This window comes from Excalfactoria chinensis, chromosome 5 (genome assembly GCF_039878825.1).
Source record: "Excalfactoria chinensis isolate bCotChi1 chromosome 5, bCotChi1.hap2, whole genome shotgun sequence".
In the NCBI taxonomy this organism is placed as follows: Eukaryota; Metazoa; Chordata; class Aves; order Galliformes; family Phasianidae; genus Excalfactoria; species Excalfactoria chinensis.
Window position 1 is genome coordinate 27,126,572 of NC_092829.1, and position 14,298 is coordinate 27,140,869.

Below are 14,298 nucleotides of genomic sequence, written 5' to 3' on the forward strand. Positions count from 1 at the left end.
ACATCAGAGTTCAAGTGCCTATCTCTTCAAAAAGCCACTTAAGAAAATCAATTTTTAAAATCAGTTACATTAGGAGTTTACAAACTGACCTAATAAAGAAAAAAGCATCACTTTATTTTAAATCATAAGTAAATACAATTAGTCAGAACTGAGTTACTCTCTTTGAATTTGACAACGTATAGGAATTTCAAGTTAAATCCATACTATAAGAGATGGACTGACACTGCTTCCCCTTCCAGGGAAACCAGAGGTTAATGATTTTTGTCATATTGAGACCAAAAGCTAACAATTGCTACAGTTGGCCTTTAGTATTTTATTTGTCCTTTTGAGGTATTCAGAATAGGTGACAATGGCTTGCAGTTGAGAACATATGTAGAGAGACCCCTGTGGCTTATGGAAAAGTTGCTCCATGCTGGTTGGGTGTTTGAAAAAAAATACAACCAGAGCTCTTTTATGTTCCTCTCCTTAATGAATGCATGAATGTCAAAATGTACCAATGGCCCATTCAGGGGGCAAAGCCTAAGCAGCTCCTTCTTTAAGAACACATCCTGAGATGTAAAATACATTTGCTTAACAAATTAAAATAATGAGATAATTCAATTAGTTTCTTTAAAAGAGAGAGAAAAAGAAAAAAGGGTACATCAGGGGATTATTGTAATACAAGAACAGGTCATACAGCACAAAGGAGGAACAAACCAATTTGAAGTAAGGTTAGAGTAGTAATGAAGGAATGCACATTGAATCATGGACCGCCATTGTAAAGATATTTACTTGAAACAATAAAATTGCACATCACAGATTCCCCTGTTCTGACTCAGCCAGAGCTGCACTTTGAATGGACAAGCTAATCTGAGAAAAAGTACAAGATCTTGGGGAGAAGAAAAAAAAAACAAAAACAAAAACAAAACAAAACAGGAGTTCTCTTCCCTTCCTTCTCTGCATGTGTTTATGGCAAGAATCTTTCTGAATTTACATTGCACTGGTCAGGGGTCTCCATTATCAGTTTGCAGGTCTGAGAATTACAGCACAGTAAATCTTTCAACACCTGCAAACTCATTAAAGCTTGGATGGTAAAAGGGTTGGGGCTTTTTTGTGTTCATTTAATTTGATTTTTGTGAAGCCATCCTCACCACTGATGGCAAATTTCCTCAATTCATGTGGAATGGAGAGGGTCAGGAGAGAGAAGACAGAAACAAGGAAAAGGGATTTCAAAAAGCCAGGAAGACTTTCCTCAAGAGAAGCGAGAGTTAGTTAACTGTTTAATGAGCATGTGTTGAATGCTTTCAAGAAGAACACAAGAAAGGAAAGCAGAAAGGAAAAAGAAAAAGAAAAAAAAAAAAAAAAGAATAAGTTATCACAAATTTCATATGGGGAAATGAGATTAACACTGAGACAAGTAAAAAGAAACTGGTTTATTTGTAGCCATGCTTTTTGCTGTCTCCCTGCGTTACTCCTGTAAAGATACCCTACAGCTAAATGAAAAACCCTTCACTCACACTCACTCGACTTACAAATTAAAAACATTTTACAGGTTAGTAAATCTCCAGCTGAGGTGATGTAGCAAAGAACAGCTGTGAAGTAATTTTGATAATGATGAGAATAATAAGCACATGGCAAGGTTCAGGGCTTTGCTGTTGCAGCTTCAGTGCTCCTGAATAGATAAAAGTGATTAAATACTCCTGATTATCCCTGACCAATATGTAATGGATTTACAGCCCTTTCAATTAGTCAGTATTTGCTTAGGACTCATTATTTTGTCTTTGGTTAAGTAATCAGCCCAGAGACTCATGTTCTGTCTAATTCCTCTGAGCCAAGTGGGTACGGGGCACCTGACCTTTGAAATGGCCATAGCTGGGAGGCAGGAATAACCACTACTCCAGCAGAGACACTGGCTATTCCAGCTAATCCTGACCCCACAGGCCAGATCAATGCACCTTAGTTTGCTACTAATGTCCTTACATCAAAATGATGGTTTAGAAATGTGGATCTATTGCTCCCCCCTTTAGCTGTGCTGCAAGCAGAGCAGTTCGATAGTCTCTATCATAAATAAAATGGGTACCTTGTCCCAAAATCATTACACTATAACCAACATCAGCTACTGGGGATATTTATAAAACTTCTCAGGAGAAGAGGTAGTTAATAACAGTTAGTTTGTTACTTCATAAGGCTTAAAAAACAATTTTACAATGAAAGGAAGGGGGAAATCCATTGATAATCTTAACAGTTTTTGTTATTTGCCTCATGACATAAACTACGAAAAATGCTACTAGGTTTTCTGTAGAACTGTATTTTGATTTCAAAGTGAAGCAATAATAGTCATCTGAACACCAACACATAAACCCAACTGTAAGCAGAACAATAAAGACAGACCATGAAAAAGTATAGCTTTTTCATATTTTTAATCTCTCTCCCCCAGATGTGAGTATGGGCAGCATTTTAAAAAAATGGACTTGAGCAGAAGCCAGAAGGGTGTTTGTTTATCTCTATTGTACAGCTCAAGAACTAGAGAAATCATAAGCCTGCTATATTTCTCACAGAATTAACATACAACAAGTTTGCAAGCTGCTGCTTTGACTACTCTAACATTCCACAGTCTATGTCAGAATACAGAGTTTGGGCTTCTCTCTGCCACTAAACATGTATGAAGGTCATGTAAACAGAGGGCAATATCCAGAAAGCATATCTTTATGCATGCTAAAGCAAGAAACCCCCTTGAACAGTTCAAAGCAGAAAAAAGAGGTTACTTTATATGTAGGTGTTGTTCTCTGATAAGACTTTGTACTGTCTCGTTCTCTCTCTCTCTAGGTATGTGCATATATTTATATATATACATATATATAGGTTTCTTTCAGATTTGTCATGATTCCAAGAGCCAAGAAAAAAAAAATCAAGGGGGGAAAAAAAAGAAAAAAGCAATGGTAACTGAACCTTAATAATGGTCCAAAATTATGGGGGCAATTCATTTCTAATAATGATGAATAAACCTCATTAGGTATATGAACAGAAATTTGTTTTGGTTTTGGGCACCACTTACTGTGAGATGCTGGAAAAGCCATGCTCTCATGATATTTGTTGCTACTTTGGGGAAAATGCCTCTTTTCTTCTGTCGCTTTTTGTCCTTGTCTGGGTCATCATCATCCCCAGTACCAGGTGAGGCTACACTGTTGTCTAAACCATCCCCTATAACAAAGAGAAAAACAAGAGAAAAATAAACAACATGTAGAAGCCAGGAAGTATTGTTAATTACCAAGATACTGTTGCAAGTTCTATTTTGATTTGATAGATCAGCACATACCGTTTCTCATTATATATGAGTGCTGATACAAATATGCAAAACTTAGAAACCATGTCTTTCCAAATACGAGTTTTGTCTCACACATGCATATATCATTAATTCAATTATAATCATGCACTTGACATAGTGCAATAGCTCTTTGTCAATTACAGGATTCAGTGTGGGAAAACCTGCCACAAGAAAACCCATTCACTGTAAATGCATCCCTACAACCATTCTGAATACATTCGATAAGTAATCAAGTTAAATGTTCTGTAGTCTATATATTTGAGGCCCTCTGCAGAGGTGGCAGTAACTGTGTCACTGTTCAGTGCACATAATACACTGTCAGATGAGCCCCTCCCCAGAAGTAGCACCCCCAGCACACATACATACGCACGCACAAACACGTACACCAAGTACAACCCTGCATATAGCATTTGCATGACATGAAAACTTCTACATCTCTGCATCACTGATTATTATCATTAAAAAAAAAAAAGAAGAAGAAGAAAAAAAAAAAAAAAAAAAAAAAAGATGCACATCAAGGTAGAGCTCTCACTTAATCAGAACTTTCCATCAACATCTTTCTCTTCTGTGCTTTTCCCTGGCATTAATTGTGCATTAGCAAAAATCATTTACTTTTAACAGTCATAGTTATTTTTTCTTGCCCTCCAGCAAAAATGCCTTGAAAGCCTGCCTGGAGGGCATCTAAATTATGTATCTGAAAAACTCTTCTGGCAAGGCATTGCAGGACCCCTACTTTCTTAAAATTCATACGAGCACGTCTTCCTGTTTTTGGGAAGGCATCAATCAAGAGCAGCAATATATGCCATATTCCTACATTAATATTTGAACTAATAACTTTAAAAAAAGGAAAGAAACAAGATCCGACTTGTGGCATAATCAAATGCAAAATAAATGAAGAATACTGGGACAGCGCTGAGACTTTATAGATTGCTGTGTTTTCCTTACACATCATTAGCCCGGAGCCACACGAAAGAGGAAAACAGAGAAGTGGAGAGTTTATGCTCCCTGCTGGTGTTTAAGAAGCCGAGGTCCTGGAAGGACATCTGGGAATTGTGCTGAGACGGTGGTTTTTGTAATTTAAGAATAGACATTCATTAGCAGTAAATGCCATAAATCCCATGCTAAGTAAGAACCTTGTCCAAGAAAGCCTAAAACAATAAACTCTGTGCTCAATGTAGCCTGAGCTAGACGCTCCATAGCTTCCTGAGGAATGCTATAGATTCACGAACTAATTCCTACAGCCCTGTCTAGCTCTGCAGCGATACTAAACGAAATATGTTGCAGCTACACAGAGTCCATTTGCTTTAAAACTTGCATTTCAGCTCCATCTTCCTTCCTGTGCCAGATCACCCTTCTTCCACCACCTCCCTTCTGAAAAGCCCACCCTCTCGGACCGGGGAGACTGAAAAAGCCACAGCAAAGAGCTGGCAGATTAATTTTATTGACATTTCCATTTTCACTGCAATGTGATACCCTCCATCACATGGAAGAGATGACCCTCACTATTTACAGACTGACAGGCCACTTCATTACAACCACCCTGCCCCAAGGCAGAGCAGCTCCTTTCCATCTGCCCAAACACCAGAGCAAGACCCCGAAGTCACCGCTCTTTCTCATGCTTCTTTTCTTTTCTGTTTGTTTCCATTAAAGACAGAAAAAGGAGAGTCAGATCACAGCGAACCAATCAAAGAAAGCACAGAAGCCCTATGTACTGTAACCAAATGCTCATTTTTGTATGATGCTAGTTATTTACAAAGTGCTCCTTTTCGTTTCCCACCCCCCATACTCCACCCCAGACCTCTCTATCACAGACGAGCACACACATACACGTGCACGCACACACACACTTACTTTCCACTATGCCAAGGAACTGCTGCAAGGCAAATTCTCACAAACACTAATGGCTTCTGACTGCTCCTTGGCAACCCCAGCATTTTAACCTGGGTGGATATGCTCTCCAAAATACAGACACTGGAGCTATCTCATCAGCTGTTCATGTGACACAGATGGAGAGTGGCTATTAGGAGCCAGGCAATGGGCCTTGGGGATCTGAGGTGCTGTACTGTAGCCTCAGGCAATTTTGAAAAGCAGTACCCGGAGATGGGGGGGAGAAATCTGCACTGAAAGTGCAAGTTTGAAGTCAGTCAGTCTGTTTGTCTATCTGTCGTGTAGATAAAGATATCTTTGTCTCTGTATGTAAAAGCTACGTGTATATGCATAGGATGCATGTAGCTATAAAACTTGCTTTCTGCTCCATCCTTTCTCACCACAGAAGCACTTGTTCACTCTGTGAACAGACAAATTCCTGTATCTCCTTACATACACACTCAGTGCTTTGTGAGTATCCTCAGCAGGAGTCACCTACATGCTAAATCAGTGTTTAGACCTTTTGGAGAGGTTGTTAATATCCTAGTTTTAAAGGCTAATAGCAGCCCAGGAGATGAAAGTTCATCTAAAGCTTCCATTGCCTTCCTAGCTTAATCAGCAGTTAAAATGGTAAGAGACGGTGCTTCCTTAATCTGCTCCATAACCTCATGAAAGGAAATTCAAATATCGTACCTCCAAATTACCTCAGCAGATGAATACACACAGCAAGATTTGTTGCTCCTGGTGAACTACAGGCCCAATCCTGTTAAGCTGTATTGTCATATCTTTAATAGCACTACAACTGCTGACATTACTGGCTGTTTCTTGTTGCAAGAAATCATAGAAGTAGCCCTCCACAGATGCTTCCAAGATAGAATGATTTAATTCTCAGATATGGAGGGCCTGATCCTATTTTGCCTTATCCAAACAAAATAGGAATTACTTTAAATGAAGAAAATAACTATCAACAGTGGAATAAAATTGGCAGATATGAAGGCTACACTACTGCACATTGGATTCAGCATGTTTTAATTGCTGCATGAATGAATCCAATTTTAAATCATTTTAAACATCATTAGAAGTGGCTGCGCATCTATAAACTGTTCACATCTTGAACAGTACCTTGCAAGAAGAGCAGAGACAGGTCCTAGTATACACAGAAATAGTAAATATACAAGCATAGTTAACCCAGTGTTGCAGAGGAGAAATTAAGCCTAGACTTTGGTCCACTGGCCTTTTCTTTCACAGCATGGCAAAAATATGGAGGGTAACCTTCTACTCCTTCTCACACTATTCATTTATTTATTGTTATGCAAAGAGTACAAGTGATTGTTCTTTAGTTTAGGAAAGTGGAAAAATTTTAAGTGGCACTCTCTTTATGAATATGTCAATGACTACACAGGATTCAAGTCAGGAGAGTCTCAGGCACATTACTGAGCTTGTTTCAGACCATATCAGTGATCCTGAACCTCTAAGAAAGGTTGAGTGAGTATCACAGAATCACTGCTGTAGGAGTCGGAAGGGACCTTTGGAGATCATCGAGTCCAATTCCCCTGCTAAAGCAGGTTTCCTACACTAGATCACACAGGTAGATGTCCAAGTATACAAGAAAGTGACCCACATGGGGTTTCTTACAAATGTTCTCTTCCAGGGGGAGGGCTGGTGGAGGAGGCTAGAGATGTAAAGCTTCTTCACACAGCAGGAAATTAGGCTTCCACACTAGACACTTCCCACAGGATACATCATTTTGCTTTGAAAGCAAAGCAGACTACTATTTATTTTAAACATACTGTGTAAGTAGAGGAAGGTTTCCATTGCACTATAATTTCAAATTCAGCTTGCTGCAAACTGACTACCCTGGGCAGACAACTTGCTGATCCCAGTATTCACATAGCTAAGAACACACTGGAAAACAGTCCTGTCCTACAGAAGACCTCTCCTCAGTATTAACTCAGTCTTGGTCCTCATTTGTGTTCTTCACAGAGCAAGGACACAGAAGTTAGAACTGCTTAGAAGATGCTTATCAAGTCTTTCAATCAACTTTTCATCATTTGCTAACAAGATAGATGAGAGGTTATCTGTCTATGCACAAAAAGGGGAACTGAAAAGGATACCCTAGTGATGTGAAAGTAAAAAAAGTCCAGTTAACAACCCTGATTCAAACTCCAGAAATATTTTCTGTTTCCATCATAACAAGCGGAGCAGCAAGAAAAGCGATTTCTAGAAAGATACACTTCAGGACTCAGTGTCTTCATCAGAGTTCCCTTATGGCTTTATGGTTTGTCATGCTGGAGGAAAAGAGAGAAGGGATATCTAACAAGGACAAAAAAAGGCACTTCATTGTTTCTCTAAAAATATTGCAACAAAATGAAAGCCACATTAAAGGGCTCTGAAAACTACTCTGTAATTGTTTGCCTAGTATTCTGATGGATTCAAATATGTAGGTATTAATGCAAAACAAAGGAGAGATTCTGCAGACATCTTTATATAGAGAACTTGTATAGAGAATTATAAGAGAACTTATATAGAGGATTTGTACATATAATGTGTCCATCTGGGGACATAAGTATTCTAAACCATTATTAACAAAGACGTTCAGCTTATTACTGAGATCAACACTATCACAAGAAAAAAAAAAAAAAAAAAAAAAAAAACTTAAAAAAAACACAACAAACAAACATGATTAATTACCACTGTCAAAAAAAAAAAAAAAAAAAAAAAAAAAAGCTAGCAATAGAGAACTGTTTGAATATGTTTTGAGGATGTGACAGTCTGTGCTGTGGGGAGGGGTAACAGAGTGAGAAGTTCAGTTCCAGAATCAAAGAACCTTCAGGAGGTCTCCTTACCTCCATTCCATAAAATTATCAGGGTTTTAGCCTCACAGCTTCAGCAGTTCATAGCTCTTTGCATGAATTGTTGGTTGTATTGTATTTTTTTCATCCTCAACTGAATGACCACTGCTCATGACAGTTGACTTAGTTGCTCACACCCGCAGAAGCAAGAGATCAGAGATTTGCCAGTACTCTGGCAGTAAAGTGGAGCAGTTTACTGAATGGCTTGACTTCAGGTGAGGCGGAGCCATTGGAAGCTGTTTAGGCAGGTCAGAGGCATGCTAGTCTGACCTCCATGCTCAACTACCGTTTGTCCCATCAAGGAATGGGATGTCCTCAGGTAAGCTGCTGTTGTGAGCCCTCTGCAATCCTTCCCCACCAGACACATCTGATGGTGCACTGTCAGATGAAGTTTTTAGGAAGCATCTCAGAGAGTAAGAGATGTTCGATACTCTTGCACTGAAAGTAACAGGAAGATTTCATACAGATGGCACCACCATTTCTCTTACTACAGATGTCTTTTTTTTTTTTTTTTTTTTTTTTTTTTTTTTTTTTTAGCCCTTCTAGCAGCTGGAAGGAAATAAAGGGCTCCTCTTCTCTCTGCTGTTCTTTTGGAAGATCCTGAATACCAAGCCATACAAAACCTTTGGGCTAATAACATAAAGATGTACTTATACAAATTTCACACAATCCAGATGTTAATGACAACTATAAATTCAAATGGAAAGGAAACAAAAAGAACTCAGGCCACTATTAGACCTTACCTACAAAGGAGTTCTGCTTTATCTAACCATATTCTAGCATGGCTGTCTCAGTCAGGAAGAAGCCTCCATTACCATCTGGAAATATGTGCTAATGCCTTAAGAGCAGCACGGTATTTGGTATCTAACATGTATTTAAAGCAAAAGACAGATAAAAACCCTGTTCATTTTCTGTGTCTGGAGAAGCACCTTTCTATGTTCGTCATTTATGTCATTTTTAAATAGGCATTTACAAACATTTATTTACTTAAGAGTAGCAATGACATTCCAGATACATTCTTTATATATCTGTACACGCAGTAAAACTGGTGACTTGAATCTTTAGATTTTCCTTTTTCTTTTTTTTTTTTTCTTTTCTTTTTCTTTTTTTTCAGAACAGTGATGTTTTACATTTCCCCTTTCTTGACTTTCCTGTCCAAGAACTAAGAGAGAAGGCTGGCTTTTTGAGCCGTCAGTTGCTGGATGTCTAAAGCTCATGCTTATTTGTGAAGTGAATTGAGAATTCTCACTGCTTATATCTGAAAGCCAGCGTATTGTTCCATCTTTTTTTTTTTTACAAAGAAAACTAACAAACGTTGGTTTAAATTTTAAGCCCTTTTATATAACCAGTGGGTTTGTGTTTTGTGCATTGTAATTCAACATTTTTTCACATCAGGTGAAAAAAGTGTTCCAAGGCAGACAAGGGGAACAGCAAAGCAACCTGCTAATTACTGATCTCTCTTACGTTCCTGCTGTGCTAAACTGTCCGGACATGTTGAAGTGAAATTTTTCTGCGATTTTCAAGTGACTAGTTCATGGCCCACTGCCGTGGAGTGCAGGAGAAGGGATGAAATGCTTTAGTTTACATGCAACATTTACTAACTGTGTGGGTTTTCCGACATTAAAGAGGGGACAGTGACCCATGCCACCTTTTTCACACTCAAAAGAGCACTGAAAAAACAGTCTTCATAGGCTTACCTCAGGCTTCCCTGGCCCTTAACACCCTCCCCCCAGGGTAGGAGCAGAAAGAGAAAAAAGAAGGGATTTTATGCTCCTTTCTCTTCAACTTTTCAGGCGGTATAAGCAGCATTTAGCAAATTCAGCCTCCAAATGGCTCCAAATGCTCTGAGCTGCAGGGGCTCATCCTTTGTTAGCCTCCCTCTATTTACACAGGATTTACGCAGGCTCTCCACTGAAGAGACCACATGTTTCTGACAGAAAGCACTTCCATTCACACTGCATCAGGCAACAGGATTGTAACCGCTGCAGCTTCACGCTGACCTGAGATTAGGGATTTCAGCAACATTGAGATGGTAACAATCTGCTAACTAACGAAAATTATCCATGGAGAACTCTGCTGCTTTCGCCAGTTAAAACTGCCACGGCCAGATAGATTAGGTTACTTAAAAGAACAATTAAGAACTAGCTACTGTCGGGAATATGCATGTCCATCTACAAATAACATATGCACGCACACACATAAATATCAGAAGGAAAAAAAAAAATAAAAATAAAAAAACAAAAAACAAAAACAAAAAACTCAGACTGCTTGGATTAAAACAATTTCACCCACTGGCTGAAGACATAAAGTGTAAAAACAGACAGATGGACACATATGTAAATGTGGCTGCATTTGTTTCTGTAGAGCTGGCAAGTTAGTAATAACAGTATAGTTTAATAATTTATTTTCCACGCTATTTTCACACTGGTTAACTGGGCAGTGGCAGCATCCACATGGAACATCAGGAACAAAATAGCTCCTCCAGCCTGACTGCCACCGGGGCAAACAAACGGAGCCAGGAGACCTTCCCTGGGCCTAACTGCAGGGACTCAGTTCTGGCACCTGACGTCAGTCTGTGGATCTTTTAAATTTCTTTATTTTCTTTACTCAGTTTGGACAGTCGGGATTTAAGCACTGAGATTTTTTTCTAGATTCATTATTTTGTTAGGATTTTTCAAAATGAAATACACAGGCACAACTCAGCACACCAAACGTTGCTGGCTGGAGCTTCTGGTTTTTTTGCTCAATAGCCTTTAATGGAGTAAAAGAAAATTAAATGGGAACATGGGGTCGGAAAGGACCACACAGATCCAGTTTTTGATGAGGTTCATTTTGCCATTTTAATTCAGGGAATTACTGTACTTCTGCAGCAAAGGAAAAAACAATTTACTTTAGCAACAGTAACTCATACATGCATCCGATAAGCACATAAAAAGTACATGGTATATTCTGTAGTTCTTCATAGTATATCATAATAAAGCTCTTCTGGGCACTCTATGATTCATTTTTAGTGATCTCCCAAATGCCCTTATCCACAGTTAACACTCAGATTTTATTAAGGAAGAAAGCAGGGACAAATGTCCACTTAAGTCCCAGCTCTCAAATTCAACTCTGCTTGCACTGCAGTACCTAAAAGCTAAAGCTTTTTTAATGTTCAGTTCACTCCCCTGTGTGGCATTTCTGCTAACACAGAGTTCACAATCTTTCAGCCCCAAACACAGAAGGCTGCTATCTTCAAGTCATCCAAGGAATGTGCCAGATACTATCATCTGCCCTGCAATACAAAGAACCAGAAAGAGGCAGAGACCAAAAGGAGACCGTACTGATCAGGTTACTGAAGTCCAGAAAGTCTTTCCCAGCGTGATAAATGTTAAGCTCTGCACCAGCAAATGTTACAATTAAGATCCTTGTAGTTGGAGGAAATGCTAGCATGAGAAGCCAAAGGTACATCCATCTGAAGATGTACTTTTTTGCACGTTCATCCTTGATCTCACACCCCTCATGCTGGCATAACTGCTGTCAAGCACTTTGTTCTGTTCAAGCAAAATTATCATTAATGTCAGTGGCAGTTTTACCTGAGTAAGGAGTGCAAGACCAGATCCTTGTCTTGTTCAAACAGAATTGCAAGCACTGCACAATTTTAGAAGAGACCTACTCATTAAAAGTTGTGCTTTGTGCTGATTTATGATGCTCTTCATTTTAAAAGCAAAAGTTGCTTTGTATCTCACAAAAGGGAAAGCATTCAATGCACTTGTTTCTACATGGCTTTTACTTCATTTATCCCTCACCTCCCTTCACAAGTTGTGAAATTTACACACAGATTTTGGCACCTGGGCTGAAGGAAACCATTATTAAATTAGGCTTAAGTATTTTGCTTGCTCTGGTAATTACTTTGCAATGTGAATGTAAATAGCTGTTTTTCTGTTTAAATTTTTCATCATACTAAACACTGTCACAGAAAATGTCCTTGTACTGCAGTCTAAATGCTGTTCTTTCCCAATCTCTTTTCTACATATATTTAGAGAAATATTTTTAGCATTCTTGTAGTAATCTGTTAAGAATACCAGCTGCAGACTCTGGTTACAGCTGAGACAACAATAACAAGTCATTAAGAAATCAAGAGACAAAAAACCTTATTTTTTTTCTGCCTACAGCACATCTTCTTTAAGAGACCATTTCTTTTTTCAGTTTTTCATCTCTATCCCCACTGGAGCAGAAGGGATATTTTTTTCTAGTTTCCTCAATCTACTGTACCAATGTTGGTAAATACTAAACAGCTACACTTGATTTTAAGTATCATTCCTTCTCCTGTTGTTATTCTGTTATTTTTGTCATTACGATAATTTCAAATATGGGCCAAATAACTAAGCTCAATTAAAATTCTACCTGCACTTGAAGTTAACTAATTAAGTTCAATATTATCTTATCAATATCTAACCTTCAACATTTTGCAGTTGTTGTTTATATTTAACAGTAACAGAATATGGAAAATTTTAAAGTAGATGATTGCTAACATCCTGTACTGTTTTTCTTCTTTAAAAAAAATTAGGTTTCTTTAGGAATAAAGATGTCCTTTTATTTTGTAAGTAGCACTTAGAGCATTTCAGCTTTCCAAACAGCCATTACACAAACTGTGAGGTATTTGGATGTTGTACGGTTCCCTTAAGTGGACCTGCAGTTGGATGCCGCAGCTTGCATGGGAAACATCCTTTAAACTGGTGCCCACTAACACAGCCAGGGTGTGTGTAGTGTGCACATTTAAAACTTCCCTTTCCGGGGTTATTTAGTTGGTGCCATCCTGAACCATGACACATTCACAGCAATTCTTTGCTTCCAAAACAAGTTACAACTAGAGATGTAACAAACATTTACTCCTGGGAGATACTAACTTAAAAGCTTCAGTTATTAATAAGGACATTTGTTAGCCCACAAGTTCAAATGCACATTAGTCTATGGGAAGATTTATAGGAGAAAAGAAAGAAAGAAAGAAAAACAAAACAAACAAACAAACAAAACCCCATGACTGATTATTAAAAAAAAAAAAAAAAAAAAAAAAAGAAAAAGAAAGAAGGTTTGGATAGGAAAGCATCAAAATTAACCATAAAAGCTTTTCTAGGTGACAAAACATACACAAAGGTGTATATTACATTAAACACAAATAATGAGCACTATCTTGATATGCATTCACAAACACCTGAGCAGCATCAAAAAAGATGCTTGCTGTGAATGCATAGTCCAGAAAATGTAACAATACGAAACAACTCCAAACTTGGCAAATCTTACATACCATATGAGCTCCAACACCTATGCACAGTAGGGTGGATTAACTCGCTGGGTGCTGTGGACATATATATGCACCTCCTCCTAAAGTGTTCATTTGGCTGGCAGTCTGGAAAATGCCAGAATGTGAAGGGTTACGTTGGAACAGTGACAGTCTGCTTTTGTAGGTTTAAGTTAAACCCCATACTTAAAATATAGTGTGTTTGTTAGGTATTTGGAAACATATTGTTTTTAAGTTGTATGATATTTTGTACAAGCCCAGTGAAGGGCTTGATCCAATGCTTGCTGCAGTTGGTGAGTAATGTCCCAGCTGACAACTGAGTGCTTTGTTTCTGCCCATGTTTACTTTCAGTGAACATCTTTTCAGGGTTCTTGTCCTGCAAATCGTCCTTATAATATCAGTAAGATTTACAAGCAACTTACTTTCTCTTATCTTAGAGTTTTGTGGGATTGCTCTGTGATGATACAATTAAATAAAATTAAAAAACAACAACAACAGACCACAAAAAAACAAGGGATCAAGAAGGGAAGGCCATGGCCTTCTCTGTTCTCTGCATGTAGCCTATCTTGTAGGCTGGTTTAAACCTTCTTTAAGCGAGTAAAAAAAGCTGACAGAGCAAAATTTTGTAGAAACACAGAGAAAAGCTTTTGACAATGTTTTCCAGGAAATGGATTTGCAAAATAGGAGAGCAGAAAAATAGCAAAATTTAAAAGTAGATGACTTGTTTTAGCATTATTTACCTAGAAGTACACAGCACAAAACTGAAAAGCACAGACACCCCTTTCCTCAAATACCTGAAGCTTTGTTTTTCCATTCATTAGCCTGTGTTTTCATTTCATGTTCTTCACCACAGAAGAAAGCATTTCCAAAGACAAATACATAGTGCCTACAAAATATTCCTAGACTGCCTTTTCCCACTGAGTTCCTCCTGGGAAGAACCCAACATGCTGAGCTCTAGAGAACCCCATATCCCACCAAAAGAGTTGGGACTGGCT

At 38.3% G+C, this 14,298-nt stretch overlaps 1 protein-coding gene across 4 annotated transcripts in view; it reads right to left on the bottom strand.

The window, feature by feature from the left end:
- Nucleotides 1–14,298, bottom strand: part of MEIS2 (Meis homeobox 2) — a 169,581-nt gene that overhangs the window by 116,123 nt on the left and 39,160 nt on the right. For all 4 annotated transcript variants that reach the window (XM_072339219.1, XM_072339216.1, XM_072339220.1 and 1 more), the window contains exon 8: nucleotides 3,035–3,180. In XM_072339219.1, the coding sequence (XP_072195320.1) occupies nucleotides 3,035–3,180 (146 nt within the window). The remainder of the gene's footprint in view (nucleotides 1–3,034; nucleotides 3,181–14,298) is intronic.